General features: G+C 38.0%; 1 protein-coding gene across 4 annotated transcripts in view; it reads left to right on the top strand.

The window, feature by feature from the left end:
- HBS1L (HBS1 like translational GTPase) overlaps positions 1-18,779 on the top strand; it is a 54,566-nt gene that overhangs the window by 18,331 nt on the left and 17,456 nt on the right. For all 4 annotated transcript variants that reach the window (XM_083348572.1, XM_083348571.1, XM_083348574.1 and 1 more), the window contains one exon: positions 16,795-16,903. In XM_083348572.1, the coding sequence (XP_083204698.1) occupies positions 16,795-16,903 (109 nt within the window). The remainder of the gene's footprint in view (positions 1-16,794; positions 16,904-18,779) is intronic.

Below are 18,779 nucleotides of genomic sequence, written 5' to 3'. Positions count from 1 at the left end.
TACAACAGTATGCTTGAAAAGGTGTGCACAAAATCTACTGAAGCTATAGGAATTGAAAATATAATTGAATATTAGGTTTATATTTCTGAGATCTATTCTACTACGATTAGCAAACCTTGACTTTGCAAAATAATAATAATTCAGAGTAAGGGAAGTTATGTAAATCTGTTGAATTGTATGAAGTAACTTTTTTGGTAAAGAATTTGGATTGCTTTGCAGTGAATTACTTTTTTATTATTCCTTATTAGTGTAGAGTTAAGTGAAAATACAGCGCTACTTAGCATGAACAAATGGTGCTAACATCTTAGTATTCAGAAATCTTTTTCTGTCTTAGTGGATCACAGAAATATTTGCAAATAAGTGTTCATTCAAAATAATGTATTTAAAACATGTAAATATTGAAACAGCTTATTCATTTTTTCATTATTCAGAGCAATAATATGTGGAGTATTAAACAGAATGTCTGCAAAAGTGTCTCTTGAGACATTTGCAAGTGGTGGCATCTGTCTGATACAGTGTGTGGGCTTCTGAAAGGAAGTGGCTTATGTCAGAAGCAGCGAGAAACATTTTAAAAAAATAAAATTCAGTTTATATACACCTACACTGGAAAAAATGACACTCCAAGATCTTTTCCCTAAGATGTTAAAGCCAGCATGCAGTGTTTTGGAAGAGTATTGCTTAGAAAAGTGATAGTGGATTTCTTTGATATGTATATCAACCAATAATTTACATTTTTTTTTAAAAAAACCCAGTAGGTTCAAGGTAAGATAATTTAACTGAAACAAAATTTATATTTCGATGGTTATTTCACCTAAGGCTTGTTTTAGTACTTGGAAGTCCCATTACAGAAAAATATACGTAATCTATCTGATAAGGGAATCCCACAAACATATATAATAACAGTCTTGTGAGTTGTAACTCATATTTCCATGATAAGATTAGATATTCGATAATGCAGAAAACTTAGTTTTATAAGGTTTTATATTCATCCTAGATTGTTACCCTTTTCACTCCAGATAGCTTTCTATATTTCTTTAACAGCTCTGGAAACAGCTTTAAAATTTGTCATATCTAACTTTGTTCAAAAAATGCCAAGATAGTCAGAATACGTGCTTTACTATTCAATTGAGCCCCAAATTTCTGTTGCTAAGTGAGACATTTGTTAAGTGAATTTTGTCCCATTTTACAACTTTTCTTGCCACAGTTAAGTGAATCCCTGTGGTTGTTATTAACATAGTTCTTAAGTGACTCTCGCTTCCCCATTGACTTTGCTTGTCAGGATGCAAGAGGTGATCACGTGATCATGGAACACTGCAACTTTCATAAATACAAGTCAGTTGCCAAACATCTGAATTTTGATTACATGACCATGGGGATGCTGCAACCATAAGAGCCTTGGTGGAGCAGTGGGCTAATGCCTCCTTAAGTAACACCAGCTGCCTGCAATTAGTGCAGGTTCGCATCCCACCAGGCTCAAGGTTGGTTGACTCAGCCTTCCATCCTTCTGAGGTAGGTAAAATGAGGACCCAGATTGTTGGGGGCAATAAGCTGACTTTGTAATAATGCCGCTTGGGGTGTGTGTGAAAGCCCTAATAAGCAGGCATATACATAGAATGAAGGCTACTGCTAAGCTTGTAAGCCGCCCTGAGTCTTCGGAGAAGGGCGGGATATAAATGGAATTAAAATAAAAAATAAATAAAAATAAGTCACTTTTTTCAATGCCATTGTAACTTTGAGCGGTCACTAAATGAACTGTTATAAGTCAAGGACTATCTGTAGTTCCTTTAGCCATTCTTCATATGATTTACCCTCCAGAACCTTTATATTTGTTGCTCTTCTCTGTACTGTTTCTAGGGCTTTAGCATTTTTTTTTGTATTGTGACCAGAACAGCACACTGTTCCAAATTTGGCCTCACCAGTGTGGTATAGAGCAGTATTACGACTTACCTTGGTTTTGATACTACCCCTCTGTTCATTCAGTCCAGGACTGCATTGGCTTTTTAGTAGTGCAGCACACTGCTGACTCATACTTGAATGGTCGTCCATGAGGACATATAGATTTCACTACTGTTGGGCCATGTGCTGCCTACCCTATATCTGTGCATCTGGTTTTCCTGCCTAAATGCAGGACCTTATTTTTCTCACCACTGAACTCCATCTTGTTGGATTGGGCTCAATACTTAAGTATGTCAAGATCCTTCTGAATCTTGAGTCTACTTTCTGAAGTGCTAGGAATTCACCTCAGCTTTGTGTCATCCACAACTTCGATGAGTTCTCCTTCTATACCCTCATCTAGGTCATTTATGAAGATAACGAGCACTCGGCCCAAGACAGATCCTTAAGTAACCCCACTGAATACTTACTTCCTGCAGATGCAGTTCTATTAACTACCATCCACTGAGTGCAGTTGGTCAGCCAACTACAAATCCATCTGGTAGTGGTACTGTCTATCCCCCGTTGTTCTATCTTTCCCAGAAGTAGGCTGGGGTCTACTTTATCAAATGCCTTACTACCATCTAAATACATCTGCAGCATTTCCTTGGTCCAGTAATTTAGTCACTTTAGCAAAAAAAGCAATAATATTAGTTTGGCATGAGCTGTTAAAACCATGCCTGTTTCTAGTAATCATTTGGTTCATTTCTAGGTGCTCACAAACATGTTGCTTGATGATCTTTTCCAGGATTTTCCCAGATACTGACATCAAGGTAAGTGGTCTGTAGTTTCCTGGATCCACTTTTCCCCCCTCAATTCTTTTCCAAGCCTCGGGCAGTTTTCCTGTGTTCTAGGAGCATTCAAAGATTTCATTCGGTGGTTCAGAGATTACATCTGCCAGTTCCTTTAGTAACCTGCAATGTAAACCATTTGGTCCAGGAGACTTGAACTCATTCAGAGCAACTAGGTGTTCTTTAACCAATTCCTTATTTATTTTGACCTACATTCCTCTTCTGCATCCCAGGTACTGATTTTGATAGATGTGGATAATTTTTCCTTTTGTATAAAGACAAATGCCAAAAAAGGAATTAAGTACTTTTGCCTTCTCCCTGTTGCCCATCACTTTCTTTTCCCACTATTGGACCAACCATTTCCTTGATTTTCCTCTTGCTCTTTGCCTATTGAAAATATGCAAGCCCTCTTGTAACATTTTTCATGTTGGTCCCTTTTGTCCTTTAGCTTGTCAAATGGTCTTTTCAGACATTTCTTGTTTTTTATTTCCCTTTATTACCTTTTTTTCAAGCATCCTGAACTGTTTTTTCCCCTCTAGGATTTCCATACAAGAAATCCTTCCAATTCTTTCTCTTAGTTTGTTGAATTCGGCTCTCTTAAAATCTAGAACACTATTCTGACTTTGTTCGATTACCCTTGCTTGAATTATGGTGAACCCTTGTATAATATGGTTACTCTCTCCCAAAGTTCCTATAACATCCACTCCTTTAACCATTTCATTCCTGTTAGTATCAAGTCCAGTATAGCTGACCATCTAGTTCCCCCCTCCACCTGTCAGGAACCTCAGCTCTTTAAGCAAGACCTGTAAATCCAAAAGCATTCCAAGTTTATGAGCCAATTCCACATGTAGTCCTGTCTACAACAAAGATGGAATATCCCTGTAATTAGGTTTCTGCACCCAAAGCCACTCTGTTTTCCTGGAATTAAGTCTGTGCTTGTACTTTTCCATCTAGACTCTAACAGCCTTCAGGCACCAGGATAGAACTTCTCCCATATCGCTTCTTCATCATGGGTCAAAGTGTATAGCTGGTTATCTGCATACTCCATAGTATCTAACACCATGGTGGTGAATGACCTCCCCCAATAGCAATAATGTTAAACAACATGAGCAAAAGCATTGGAAGTAGTTATCAGAAGAACAAAGAACATGACTGCTCCCCCTTCTTATTGATTGGAACCTCCCCTTCAGTAAAGACCATTGTGAAAGAAGGTCTGCCATACCCAGGTCAGGGAGGATCAATGCAATTAAGTGTTTGTTTTTTTTTTTTTTTGCAAATTAGATTTATGTCAGAGTTCACAATTTCACATTTAGAGTTCAAGTGTTTGTTTCTATAACGTAACACGTTTAGATAGTAGATAATGGTGAAGAATTTATTCAGTATTTTTATCAAGTGTTTGTTTCTATAACGTAACACGTTTAGATAGTAGATAATGGTGAAGAATTTATTCAGTATTTTTAAATGTTCTATTAACTTGGCACTATTACTGGCACTATGATATATAAATAAAAAACTAATATGCCTTTGCACATAGAACCATGAGTAAAAACTAGCTTTCACAAAGTGGTATTGTGTCCTTAACATTAGTACTGAATGCTCCATATGGCATGGCTAAAACTTAAGTGTCATATGAAAGTTTTGACCAAAAGTATGAAAGCAGAAAAGATCAGCATCTATGGGCACATATGATAATGACCATGGTACATGGAAGATTAGAAGCACATGATAAAAAACATGTAGAAGCGCATGATAAAAAACATGAATTTATCTCATGAAATCAAAGATCATAGAATAACAGAGTTGGAAGGGATCTTGGAGGTCTTCTAGTCCAATCCCCTGCTCAGGCAGGAAACCCTATACCATTTCAGACAAATGGTTGTCCAATCTCTTAAAAACCTCTGCTGTTGGAGCATTTACAACTTCATTCCACTGATTAATTGTTCTAACTGTCAGGAAGTTTCTCCTTAGTTCTAGGTTGCTTCTCTCTTTGGTTAGTTTCCATCCATTGCTTCTTGTCCTGTCCTCAGGTGCTTTGGAGAATAGCTTGACTCCCTCTTCTTTGTGGCAACCCCTGAGATATTGGAACACTGCTATCATTTCACCTGTAGTCCTTCTTTTCCTTAAACTAGACACACCCAATTCCAGCAACCATTCTTTATACGTTTTAGCCTCTAGTCCCTTGATCGTCTTTGTTGCTCTTCTCTGCACTCTTTCTAGAGTCTCAACATCTTTTTTTACATCGTGGTGACCAAAACTGGATGCAGTACTCCAAGTGTGGTCTTACCATTGCATTATAAAATGGTATTAACACTTTGTTTGATCTTGATTCTATCCCTCTGTTAATGCAGCCTAGAACTGTGTTGGCTTTCTTGGCAGCTGCAGCACACTGCTGGCTCATATTTAAATGATTGTCCACTAGGACTCTAAGATCCTGTCATAGTTACTACTATTGTGTGAGGTACCACCTATACTGCACTTGTTCGTTTGGGTTTTCTTGCCTAAATGTAGAATCTTACTTTTTTCACCACTGAATTTTATTTTGTTAGATAGTGCCCAATGTTCAAGTCTGTCAAGATCCTTCTGTATGTTAAGTCTTATCTTCTGGAGCAGGGGTATCAAACTCAATTTCACTGAGGGCCGCACCAGCATTGTGGTTGCCCTCAGGGGGCTGGGTGGGTGTGGCCTGGGTGGGCATGGCCTACTTGGTGGGCGTGGCTAGAGTGCGTATGGCCTACTGGGTGGGCGTGGCCAGCTCTACATCGTTGGCATCAAGGGTGCCTATGGGGGCCTGGATAGGAGTGGGACAGATCTGAGGGTCTCTGGCAGAAGGAGGGTCTCTGGGCCAGGGCCAAGGCAGTGGGGGCCGTTCCCTCACTGTTTCCAGGATGGCTTCGTGGGCCACATGAAACCACTTCACGGGCCGGATCTGGCCCCCAGGCCTTGTGTTTGACATGTCTGTTCTGGAGTGTTGGCTACTCTTGGCAGCTTGGTGTCATTTGCAAATTTGATGAGTTCCCCATCTATTCCCTCATTCAAATAGTTGATGAAGATGTTGAAGAGTACTGGGCCCAAAACAGAGCCTTGTGGTATGCCACTGCATACTTCCCTCCATGTAGATGCAGTTCCATTGAGGACCGCACGCTGACTACAGTTGGTCAGCCAGTTACGAATCCATCTGATGGTGATGCTGTTTAACTCATCTTTTTCTATCTTATCAAGTAGTAGGTTGTGGTCTACTTTATCAAATGCCTTACTGAAGTCCAAGTAAATATCCACAGCATTCGTCTGTTCCACTAATTTTGTCACCTTGTCAAGAATGCAATAAGATTTGTTTGGCATGATCTGTTTTTGACAAACCCATGTTGGTTTTTGGTTATGACATTGTTTTCCTAGGTGTACACTGATTTGTTGCTTGATTATCTTTTCCAGAATCTTCTCAGGTATTGAGGTCAGGCTGATAGGTCTGTAGTTTCCTGGATCTATTTTTTTCCTTTTTTGAAGATAGGAACTACTTTAGCTCTTTTCCAGTCCTCTGGTAGCTCCCCAGTGCTCCAGGATCCTTGAAAGATACAGTTCAGTGGTTCTGAGATCACGTCTGCCAGTTCTTTCAGAACCTTGGGGTGTAATCCATCTGGTCCTGGTGATTTGAACTCATCTACGATGGACAGGTGTTCAGTTACCATTTTCTTGCCTATTTTAGCTTGTGTTTATAATCTGGTTTTTACGGTACTGTTTTTGTTAGGTTGGGCTGTTTTTTCTCTTTGTGTAAAGACAGATGCAATAAACGAGTTAAGTAGTTCTGTTGCTTGTCACTTTCTTGCTACTTTCTCCCACTACTGGACCAATCATTTCCTTGACTTTTTTTTGTTTTTTACATGTTGAAAGAATCTTTTTTTTGTTATTTTTGACTTTTGTTGCAAATCTTAGTTCATTTTGAGCCTTAGCTTTCCTCACTTCATTTTTGCAGGCTTAGGCTATTTGCTGATATTCTGCCTTAGTTATGTGCCCCTTTTTCTATTTTTTCCACTTGTCCTTTTTATCTTTCAATTTATCAGAGAGTTCTTTATGCAGCCATGCTGGTTTCTTTTGAGAGCTGTTATTTTTCTTCTTCATTGGTATTTTGTTAGACTGGGCATTTATAATCTCATTTTTCAAAATTTCCCAAGGATCTTGAGTTGTTTTCCCCTTGAGGATTCTCATTCCTGGAATCCTTCCCATGAAAAAAAGTTGTTGTGTATTTGTAAACCTAATGAAGGGGAAATTATAATAAATTTGAAAGATAATGGTTTGATCTCCTACAATAGAATTAAACACATGCTTGGAAATAAATGTTTATGTTCAATTATGAATGAAACGGCTAAGATGTATGGATAAATTGGCACCATCTATATTGCTGAATAACTAATGGCGTAGGTTGTTCATAGTTGCTGTTCTGCTCCAGTGCAGAGTGAATTTGAAACACTTATGCATTTGGAGAGAGGATGAACAATGTCCTGAATGAAAGCAATCTGAGATAATTTAGTTTAGTCAATTTATTAATTTACTGACTCCAGGAGCATTTTAGGTGGCATGAATGGATGGAACTAGACAAGTGAGTCCAGAAAAAAAATGTTTGGGCAAAGAATAATTGAGAGAGCTGAGTCTTAGTAATTTCTCTGAAAAAGTGACATAAAAGTGGGCAGGCTTTAATTTTTTTCTTTGTTATTATAATCCAACAAAAAAGGAACAAAAAATGCAAAGTAAAAAAATAAAGAACTATGATAACCACACAAAAGACAAATACTTATATATCATTAAAATTACAGCTCAAACAACAAATAGAACTTTGCCCAGATGTAATCACGTTGTCTTGTTCTCCCATTGCAGCAATAGATTCAAAGGCTATGAACGTGTACACATTTCATCAAACCATCTTTTTACATTTGGCATAGAGATACCTTTCCAATAATACCCCCCCACACACATATATATATTGGTAATAATGGAAGAACAGCAGATCCATAATTCTTCATAAACACATTAAACTTGCTGAAAATACAGTAATGGCAAAATTAATGGCATACGTTAAAGGCATGCATTAACAAAAATAACAAAATTTGAGCAAGAATGGCTTCCTTATATATTATGCAACAAGGCAAATTTGTTGGTTTAAATTTAAATTTGCCTTGTAGGGTATGGCTTTTAAGGGCAAAAAGAACTGACTAAAGAGTTGAAATCAAATACATGTTTTTGTTGTTGTCTATAAATATTGTAGATATACCACAATGGGCATGCTACTTTTGAAATCTTGTCAAAAACATATTCAAGGTCTTAACCAGGCAGTCCTACAAATAGTCCTCGCCAATGACTGGTTGCTTACGATGGACCTTCCCCAGAACTACGTATGACCCATTTTTGAAATCCTAATGGCAGCCCCTCACCCCTGTCCCGGTCGTCATCTAATTATATTTAAGTGCTTGGCAACTGGCTAGCATTTATAGCAATTTGCAGCATCCAAGGGTCATCTGACTGAGATTTTTGGCATGTTTTGCCGGTTTCTGACATTTATTTCTGGTTTCTGGCAAAAACAAAAAACCTATTTGGTGAAAGCGGGCATGCTTAACAAGTGCAGAGTTTGCTTAGTGATTACTGCAAAATGTTGCAAAATTGGGCACAGTTTCATAGTGACCTGCTTAACAGGGCTCAATTATGTTCATAAGTCAAGGACTATCTATACTGGAGTCAACACTGCTTGGAAGTCAGTCATTAAATCACAGGTTTTCATAGTTTTTCCCCCTCTCTTTGTGTTTTAAACAATCTAGATTTTAGTACTTAGCTTAGAGATTTAAATTCTTACATTATTAAAACAACTTAATATAGCTAAATGGCAACTTAATGTTTTCTATGGTAGTTTCAATTCAAACCTACACTGAACACTAACTACAATCTTGGTAATTCCTTTGTCTGCTTACAAATGTTATTTATGTACCAATTAAAAAAGAAAAAAAAAAGAAATAGAATGATACAACAAAGGAGATTGAAATAATGTTTTAAATATAAATAATATGTCATAAGAAAAGGAAATTGTATTGAATCATATTGTTTAAAACAATAAATGTATACAGTGTAACCGGATAAATGTTGATTTTTATTTATGGAGTAGCTCTGTAATATGTTTAACATCTGTGTGAGAACTGCATTAATGCCTGACAACTGGGAGGATGCTGTTAAATAGAGGTAAACATAACTAGGCTGAATGCAAAACCCACATGGAATTTAATTTTTTAAGTGTTTCTGGAACAATTTTTCTATTTCTGCGAAAGTGTATGAGTGTGGCACTAATGAGCAAAATTTGAGAAGTATAGTGCTGTTTCACGTTAGAAACTGGTCTGTAGGCCAGAGTTTTGCTCTTAGAAATTCATTGAGAAATGCATGAATATATGAAAGAAAGGTTAATGTATTTTATTTGAATTAGGAAAAATATATAAGAAAATGAATAAGTTTAAATTTTTGAATGTTTTAAATGTTGAATGTTGAATTGAATATTTTGGAATATATGGAATTGAAGACTGCTGAACATGCTGAATGGATGGATGTCCAGTCAATGGAAACAACTAGAATGCGTAGCAAATGTTTCAACACCTAGTAACAAATAAAGCAATAATGTGTGATATTTCTTTGGCTGTTTTATATATTTATGCAAACATAATAAACACCTGTATGACATTAGAAATATGTTAGTTGGGGATGTGAATTCATTTGTGTGCAAGTGCTGTTGTTGGGTGAGATTTTGAATTATTTGTAACATACTAGATTATATGATGCAACAGTTTAGATCTGATAATGCTTTAAAAGATCAAGGTAACTGGTTGAAAACAGAACTGAGTGAATATTATACTTTCGTTGCAAAAAACAGCAGGTAAATGATTTATATTTGCTAGAATATTTTCTAAAGATGTGAACATTTTAGGAGTAAGAAATTTTAGGATTAATGTTGCTAGAAATGTTGGATGGTAGTATGTTGTCATTTGCAAAGAGTGTTATGTTTTTGGGAGAAGCAAAAATGACTTAGATCATGCTACTGCCCACTTTATTTTATAAAGAGAGATGAGCATATTAGGAAAAATCTAAGTGAATGCAGTGGGAATGGATTACTTCAGAAACCTGTGCACTAAAACAAGACAGAAATAAATAATGAATGAAGATGGTCTTAATTAACAAAATTAGTGCCAATATAATAGAAATATGTTGCAATGTTTTGGCTGTAGAGAATGAATAAGGCTGGGATTACAAAATGAATATTATGGAATGAATGGGCTGAAAGGAGAAGATGAAGAAATTTGTAGGTGGGTAGAACTTTCTGAGATTCTCAGAAATAGGACTACCAGATCCGAGGTGCAAAAATCCAGACAAATGGCCATCAAGAATTAGTGTCTCCTTGATCTCTTTTCTGTCGCTGGTAATGGTAATTGTTATTTTGAAAACTAGGTCTAATAGACCTGCTGCTATGGTTGTAATTGGAAGCAAGGAGAGAAATGATATACTGAAGAAAGTGATACACTGTATAATATTGGTTTAAATTACACTTAGTTAGATTTCTTTTTCTTTTATAATTAAAGATGGAAACTTAATTTCTGGCTTACTATAACTTTCTGTTTTTCTGTACACATTACATAATGTTGATTATTCTAAAGGGTATTTCTGTGATATGTGTGTGTATATGAGTGTGTTTTATTGATCTTGAGAAATTTATCACTGGTGTCATGTTTGGTATCAGAAAGGATTATCAAGTTTCATATCCATAATATATTTAGCCAAAATAGAAGTATTACCTTCTAGGTTTTGGTACCACTGAAAGTATTTTTTTATTTGAACATTTCAAACCCCTGGCTCATTTTTTCATTCCCAACTGTAGTAATGCATGCCCCCTCTGGATGGTATTTTATTAAATAGTTATTTTGCAATTTTATATTTCAGTAGGTGCAATTGATCATCTGTTTGTATTTGTGTGTGTATTCTGAGTAAATTTTCCTTTGAACAGATTTGTCTAAACTATTTAACTACAGTACTCATTTTATGTGTAGAGGAGTCACATCCAGTATAATAGTATAAGATAAGTAGCATTTATTTATTAAAGCTTGCTATCAAATACCTAAAATCTAATTTTACAATCTGAGATAAAATACTATACAGTTGTTATGTTAAAACTTTACAATTCACTTGTAAGATAATGAAACTTAAAACAATAGTGCCATCCTCTGGTATCATAATGTTAGTTTTAGTGCCAGATAATATGTCATTTCTGGAAACATGAATAAATTGTAGTAAAAGTATCTGTTTGTTTGATCTTATACTTTCAGTTTTACATACTCATAATGAACCAGATACTCAACAGAAATTCTGCTGAAGAACTTCAACATGGACTATATATGCTCTCAGTTTAGGTGCTGGAGAAATATTAGGTCTACCCAGTATTTTAATTTTATTATAATATATATTTATGGTCACTAACCTGTACAGAGTATTCTAGAATATATTCTGTAATTGCTAAAGGAATAACATTACAGTCATTTAGCAAAATTTGGTGTGTAGTTGAGATTATTTTTGGAAGGTGAGATCTATATACTGTGCAAGGGTACAGAACAAATACATTTAGTACACAAGTAATTGCTTTTAAAATACTTAAAGTCAACGTGAACTGAAGCCATTTTACATAGTACAAAGCTTTAATTCTTCTTAAGACATTTTGAAAATTCCTGTAATGTTGTCTTTTCCCTAGAAATCTTCAAAGTGATGAACAGCTGATAACTTGGAGAATATTTAGCTGTATACTTTCTTCTCCATTTTTATTTGATTTTTGAATTATTACTTGTTAATTTGATTAAAGTATACATTTAAGAAGAAAAATCTCATAAACTAGATCAGAAAACCCTTGATTTTAGCTATAAGCAAGAATAGAGCTGGTGAAGGATTCCACAAGACTGGAGGAAAGCATATTCCTTTCTTCAAAAAAGAAGTAGGAGGAGCCAGAAAATTACAGAGCTGTTATCTTATATTTCTGGAGCACATTTCTGAACACTAATTAAACTAAATTATTATCACTGATGGTAAGAGCAGTTAACCAGTGAGCTCATATAAAATGTAAAGATATCCTCATGTCTGTTATCAGACCCAGAGGGCTTTTAGTCATTTTAGTTGTTAATTGCTGCCAGGTGATTGCCTGGATAGTTACTATAGAGTTGTAAATCTTTAGGGCACTGAATAGCTCATTTTAAACAAACAATATAGAACAGTATATGAGCTTTGTAAAAAAAACAGTAATTGAAAGCAAACAGGGCTTTTACTTGGAAACCCCCTTTCTGTTTAGGAAATAACCTTTTTCTAAATAACTCATTGTTCTTGCTTGTGGAAAGTTATTTAGAAGTGATTTGCAAAGAGCTGAACATTTTTGAGTGGTTAGTATAATGCTGACTTGAGTCTTTTCTAGTCAGACGCATTGATTCTGAGCTCAGTTCACTGTTAGCAAACATAATTTAGAAGGGAGTACATGTTGATGCATCTTGTTTAATGCTAAATCTTTTGTAGTTCTGAAATACGGTATCTAAATCAGCAGAAGTTAAATAGGAAAATGAAAAATTGTGGATGGAAGATAAGATTTTAAAAACATTCTTAGAATCGTAGAATCACAGGACTGGAAGGGACCTTGGAGGTTTTCTAGTCCAACCCCCCTGCTCAAGGCAGGAGTCCTTATACTATCCCAGACATATAGTTAGTTTTCCAATCTTTCCTTGAAAATTTCCGGTGATGGAACACCTACAACTCATGGAGGGCAAGCTATTCCACTGACTAATTGTTGTCACTGTCGGGAACTTCCTCATTTCCAGGCTGACAAGCTTCTACCCATTGCTCCTTGTCCTGCCTCAAGTTCTATGGAGAATAGATTGACACCTTCTTCCCTGGGAGAGCCCTTCAAGTATTGGAAGACAGCTATTGGGTCACCCCCTAAGCCTTCCCTGTGTTAAGACTAAACATACCTAGTTCTCTTAGCTGTTCATCGTACGAATTAGCCTGCAGACAGTCTTCTTAAGGCCTCAGCATCTTTTTTATATTGTGGTGACCAGAACTGGACATGGTATTCTCAGTATGGCCTTTCCAGTGCAGTATGAAGTGGTACTATCACTTCCCACGATCTTGATTCTATCCCTCTGTTGATGCAGCCTAGGACTGTGCTGACTTTTTTTTGGCAGCTGCAACATACTGCTGTCTCATACTTAAGTGGTGGTCCACCAGGACACTTTAAGTCCCTCTCGTAGATACTATTTGTTCAATTTAATTTAATTTAATTTAATTTTATAATTTGATTTCTATACCGCCCTTCTCTCGAAGGACTCAGGGCGGTGAACAGGGCAATACACAATAAAAATCAAATACGAAAATTAAAAAGCCATTAAACATCATGCCCATAAAATCAATACATATTAAAGTTAAAACTAGTTTTAAAAACCCAACCCCATCCTGTCAGACCAGGCCAGCTTGTTCGAAAAAGAATGTTTTGAGATCGCGCCGGAAGGAGCGAAGGTCGGGGGCCATCCGGAGCTCAACCGGTAAGCGGTTCCAAAGGTCTGGCGCGCCCTCAGAGAACGCTCTCCCCCTGGGGGTCACCAATCGGCATTCTTTGATCGGCGGCACCCTGAGGAGGCCCTCTCTGGGAGCGCACTGGACGGAGGGAAGTTGACGCCGGTCGCAGGTGTTGCCGTAGGTAATCCGGACCCATGCCATGAAGGGCTTTGTAAGTCATAACTAACACCTTGAACCTCACCCGGAGAGCAACCAGTAGCCAATGCAGCTCGCGGAGCAAAGGTGTAACATGGGAGTATCGGGAAACTCCCAAGACAATTCGCGCGGCTGCATTCTGCACCAGTTGGAGTCTCCGGGTGGACCTCAAGGGCAGCCCCATGTAGAGAGCATTACAGTAGTCTAGACGAGAGGTCACGAGCGCATGAGTGACTGTGCGCAAGGCATCCCGGTCTAGATAGGGCCGCAACTGGTGCACCAGGCGAACCTGGGCAAAGGCCCCCCTAGTCACAGCTCCAATATGCTCTTCCAAAGAGAGCTGTGAGTCTAGAAGGACCCCCAAGTTGCGGGCCCTATGTACGGGGGGTAATAGCTCACCCCCCATGGCCAATGATGGAATAATCGGAATTTCCCGGGATGCCGGCACGAACAGCCACTCAGTCTTGTCAGGGTTGAGTCGAAGCCTGTTCCTCCCCATCCAGACCCGGACCGCCTCCAGGCAAAGGGACATCACGTCGAGGGCATCACTGGGGTGGTTTGGGGTCGAAATAAAAAGCTGGGTATCATCAGCATATTGGTGATACCCAACTCCAAAACCACGAATGATCTCACCCAGCGGCTTCATATAGATGTTGAACAGGAGAGGCGAGAGAACCGATCCCTGAGGAACTCCACAAATGAGAGGTCTCAGGGTCGATCTCTGCCCCCCTGCCAACACCGACTGCGAACATCCCAGAAGGTAAGAGGAGAACCACTGGAGAACTGTGCCTCCCACTCCTAACCCCCTGAGACGTCGCAGCAGGATACCATGATCGATGGTATCAAAAGCCATTGAGAGGTCTAAAAGGACTAGGACAGAGGAACAACCCCTGTCCCGAGCCCGCCAGAGGTCATTCACCAGCGCGACCAATGCCGTCTCCGTGCTGTACCCGGGCCTGAAACCCGATTGGTACGGGTCTAGGTAGTCAGCTTCATCCAAGAACAAAGGGAGCTGCTGCGCCACCACGCTCTCAACAACCTTCGCCAAAAAGCGAAGGTTGGAGACCGGACGATAGTTGTTTAAAATTGCTGGGTCCAAGGCAGGCTTCTTGAGGAGGGGTCTCACCACCGCCTCCTTCAAGGCGGTGGGAAAACTACCCTGACTCAAAGAAGCAGTAATCACTGCCTGGAGCCAGCCTCGTGTCCCATCCCGGGCTGCATAAGTCAGCCAGGAGGGGCACGGGTCCAACAAACACGTGGTGGAGCTCAACTTCCCCATGATCTTGTCCACTTCTTCAGGAGTCACAGGATCGAACTCTTCCCAGATTAAATCGACAAGGCCGCCCGTATTCTCTTCGTCAGACTCTGCCCAGTCGGAGTCCAAACCGGTCCGGATCCAAGCGAGTTTGTCCGACAGAAATCGACTAAACTCCTCGGCTCGACCCTGCAAGGGTTCCTCCCTCACCTCCTGATTAAGGAGAGAGCGAGTTACCCTAAACAGGTCGGCCGGGCGATTATCTGCGGACGCGATGAGGGTGGCAAAGTTCAATCACGTACTGTCTATACTGTACCTGTGCATTGGATTTTTCCTGTGTGTATGCAGGACCCTATTTTCTCACCCTGAACTGCATCTTGTTGCACAGAGCCCAATACCCAAGTTTGTTAAGATTCTTATGAATCTTGAGTCTATCTTCCAAAGTGTTACCAATTCCCCCTAGCTTGGGTCATCTGCAAGAGTGTCCCTTCAGTCCCCTCATCTAGGTCATTTATAAAGATGCTGAAGAACATTGAGCCCAAGGTAGAACCTTGAGGTACCCCACTGCAAGCTTCCCTCCACTTAGATGTAATTGTAATGGCAAAAACAGATTGAATTAAGGAGATCCGTATTCTATGACTAAAATAAATTTCACATATTTGTTTAAGAAACACTTGTTTTGAACATTATTTCCCAAACCTCAGAATTTAGGGATTTGTTTTTTAAACTGGAAAAACATATAGACTGAAATAATCTTGACAGTTGTACAGAACTGCATTCCCATGCTGAGCTAACTATTTAACTCCAGTATATTCCCAGAAAATTTTGCTCATTTCCATAATAGAAATTGACTTGAAAAAAACTGGATGGTTCTTCCCCTTACATTAATAATATCTATCATGGTATTTGCATTTCAAAAATTATAACCAAAAATAGAATAAATGTCAACATGATCAACAGTAGGGACGTAAGATTTGGTGTATTACAGAGAAAATCAGCAGAGCCAAAAGTCTTCAAAAAGAAATAATGTCTGCAAAGTAATATCTTATTTCTTTTATGTTGTGTGTGTATATGCTATATTTGCATATCATGTTAAACCAGGATTTATTTTATACATAGCTTATCAAAAGGGCCAAGTCAATCTAAAAATAAGCAAAGTAATTATAGCTTGTTTAGCTATTTTTGCTTTTTCTGATTTCTATCATGATGGAGAAGAAACATATGTGGTGCAAAGAACAGAAATAAGGCAGGATTCTGCATTCCAACAATAATTTGCTATTAAATAATTTGTGATTAAAATAAGCCACAATATAATTTAAGTGAGAAAGCGTTCTAAATTATAGCTTGTCAGAACTAAATCATAACTTCTGTGACTTTTCACAGCACACTAATAATATTAACAGTATTAAGATGATTTAAAGGGGTATATATGATCTAAACGATCTAGAGAAGGCTTTTGGATAATCTATGGAAATAGATACTATTTATTTTGGACAATACTGAGTCAAACGGAGAAGCAAGACATTGCAATTATCTGAAAAATAATTTGGAATTGGGGATGAGAGTGATCTTTTTTAAGGGTACTTCAAAGTTTAATGTACAACTTAACAAATTTTAAGTTTAAAATAAAAAATGGGATTTTTCTTGGGAAAACTCTGGACATTTTGGGATATATTTTTTTAAAAAAATGACAACATTTTTGATATCCAGTTCCAGACCCTCCAAGCAAAATCTGTATAAGGAACTGTATAAGGTTATAGAATAAGGAGAGAAGGAGAAAAGTCATAGACATACCAGTTAGTGGAGATGAATTAGCATGATAATTGATTTCACCATTGCATGCTAAATTTCATGAGACCTGGTATTCTGTAGGTCTTTGTCAGATATCAAATTAGCACGTATTCCGAATGTTATATATCAACTTTAATTTTTCATATTTTCTTGTTCTAAAGTTTTAAGAAGCTATTTTGTATTATCTGTTGTCAACCTATTATACAGGCCAATCTACATACCTAGTCAGTTTCCTCTATTGTTATGGCTTTATTTTTTTTCTTATCCTGCTAGGAAAAGTGAAAGATTCTCAACCTATCAGAACAGATTCTGACATTGTGCCAAAAGTTACCAAAATGACCGTGTCTGGAAAGAAGCAAGCTACTGGCTTTGAAGTCCCATGGTAAGTCCTTACTCCCCTCAAAATACATTTCTGCTTGCTCTACCTTCAGAATAGTGAACCTCTGTTGACTTTTGTTTTGTTCCGCTTTTTGGTAAAGATTTATTATTATATATGTCATTGCATATATAAATAGCAAGGCTTCTTGTTCCACTTGTTTAAGGCATCTCATATATATACAGTCATGCTCGAAATTGTTGGCACCCCAGAAATTTTTCCAGAAAATCAAGTATTTCTCACAGAAAAGTATTGCAGGAACACATGTTTTCCTATACACAGGTTTATTCCCTTTGTGTGTATTGGAACACAACAAAAAAGGGAGGAAAAAAAGCAAATTGGACATAATGTCAAACAAAACTCCAAAAATGGGCCGGACAAAATTATTGGCACCCTTAACTTAATATTTGGTTGCACACCCTTTGGAAAAAATAACTGAAATCAGTCGCTTCCTATAACCAACAATAAGCTTCTTACACCTCTCACCCGGAATTTTGGACCACTCTTCCTTTGCAAACTGCTCCAGGTCTCTCTTATTGGAAGGGCGCCTTTTCCCAACAGCAATTTTAAGATCTCTCCACAGGTGTTCAATGGGATTCAGATCTGGACTCATTGCTGGCCACTTCAGAACTCTCCAGCGCTTTCTTGCCATCCATTTCTGGGTGCTTTTTGACGTATGTTTGGGGTCATTGTCCTGCTGGAAGACCCAAGATCTCGGACGCAAACCCAGCTTTCTGACACTGGGCTCTATAGTGCAACCCAAAATCCTTTGTCCGATGTATGTGGTGGGGCAGGTGGTGCATGGGATTTCGTATACTCCTTGGTTTTCTAACCCAATTATGTCTTTGGGGTTTCTTAGGATGGTGGATATTTTTCTGTCTGTGTAGAATATGGTATTTTGCATTTGTGATTTTTTTAAAAAAAACTTTCACTCTGCACAATGTAAGTAGAATAACGATGTCATTTTGAAATATCTTTCTGTAGATTGCCAGATTTTGCTGAGGTGAATTCAGATTAGAATGCTGTAAATTAAGTTCTTGGCCAGATAATTTCTGTGAAATGCAGTCAATCCAGGCTAAAGAAGGAAGACATTTGGGTCATTTTTCAGTATATGTGTTCTCTGTATGCCTTCCTACTGACTGATCTCTTGACTAATGGGCCAGTGTCTACTTTGCTACATCTTATTTATTATGTTCTATTTTCTTGTAAAAATGACTATTCCATTTAGACGCAGTATGTTGTTTTAAGAATTTGGTAGATAACCAATGCATTCTAAGTCTCTAGTGGTGGTGTGTTTCCAAATGGAGAAAATGAGTATTGTTCTTGGCATGGGAGAAACATCTTGTGGCTTGAGGTTCAGCTGAACAGTTTGAGGCAAGGTTGTAGCGTAGTTGAACAGAATCCTGGAACATTTTGGTTGTTAGTTAAATGTTAGTTAAAATGAACATGAAAGAGTAATGGAATGAGTAGGGCAGGGCTGGTTCACCTCACTCCCTTCGTCTCTTCTCTATGTGGCCTGTACATCTGCCTTTCTGATCTTTTTGCTTCTTTCTTTCTTTCTTTCTTTCTTTCCTTCCTTCCTTCCTTCCTTCCTTCCTTCCTTCCTTCCTTCCTTCCTTTCTTTCTTTCTTTCTTTTTCTTCACTTTAGTTTCATGCCGCCATTGTTTCTGCTCTATTCTGTTCAACCACACCTTACTTAAATAACTGGCCTTCTATCTTCCCATCTCTTCTTTTCAGACCAATCTGGGCTTAGGCTGGATATGGCCTATCCTGTTCTGCACTTATCCAGTTTTTACTATCTGGATAATAAAATAGAGAGTTACATATGGTTAAATGTAACTTTAGATTAAAGGTCATTATAAGAGAAACACAAAATGTTTA

Source organism: Vipera ursinii (assembly GCF_947247035.1).
Source record: "Vipera ursinii genome assembly, chromosome: 1".
NCBI lineage: Eukaryota > Metazoa > Chordata > Lepidosauria > Squamata > Viperidae > Vipera > Vipera ursinii.
Note: the sequence above shows the minus strand (reverse complement) of the source record. Positions and strands in the feature narration are given on the sequence as shown.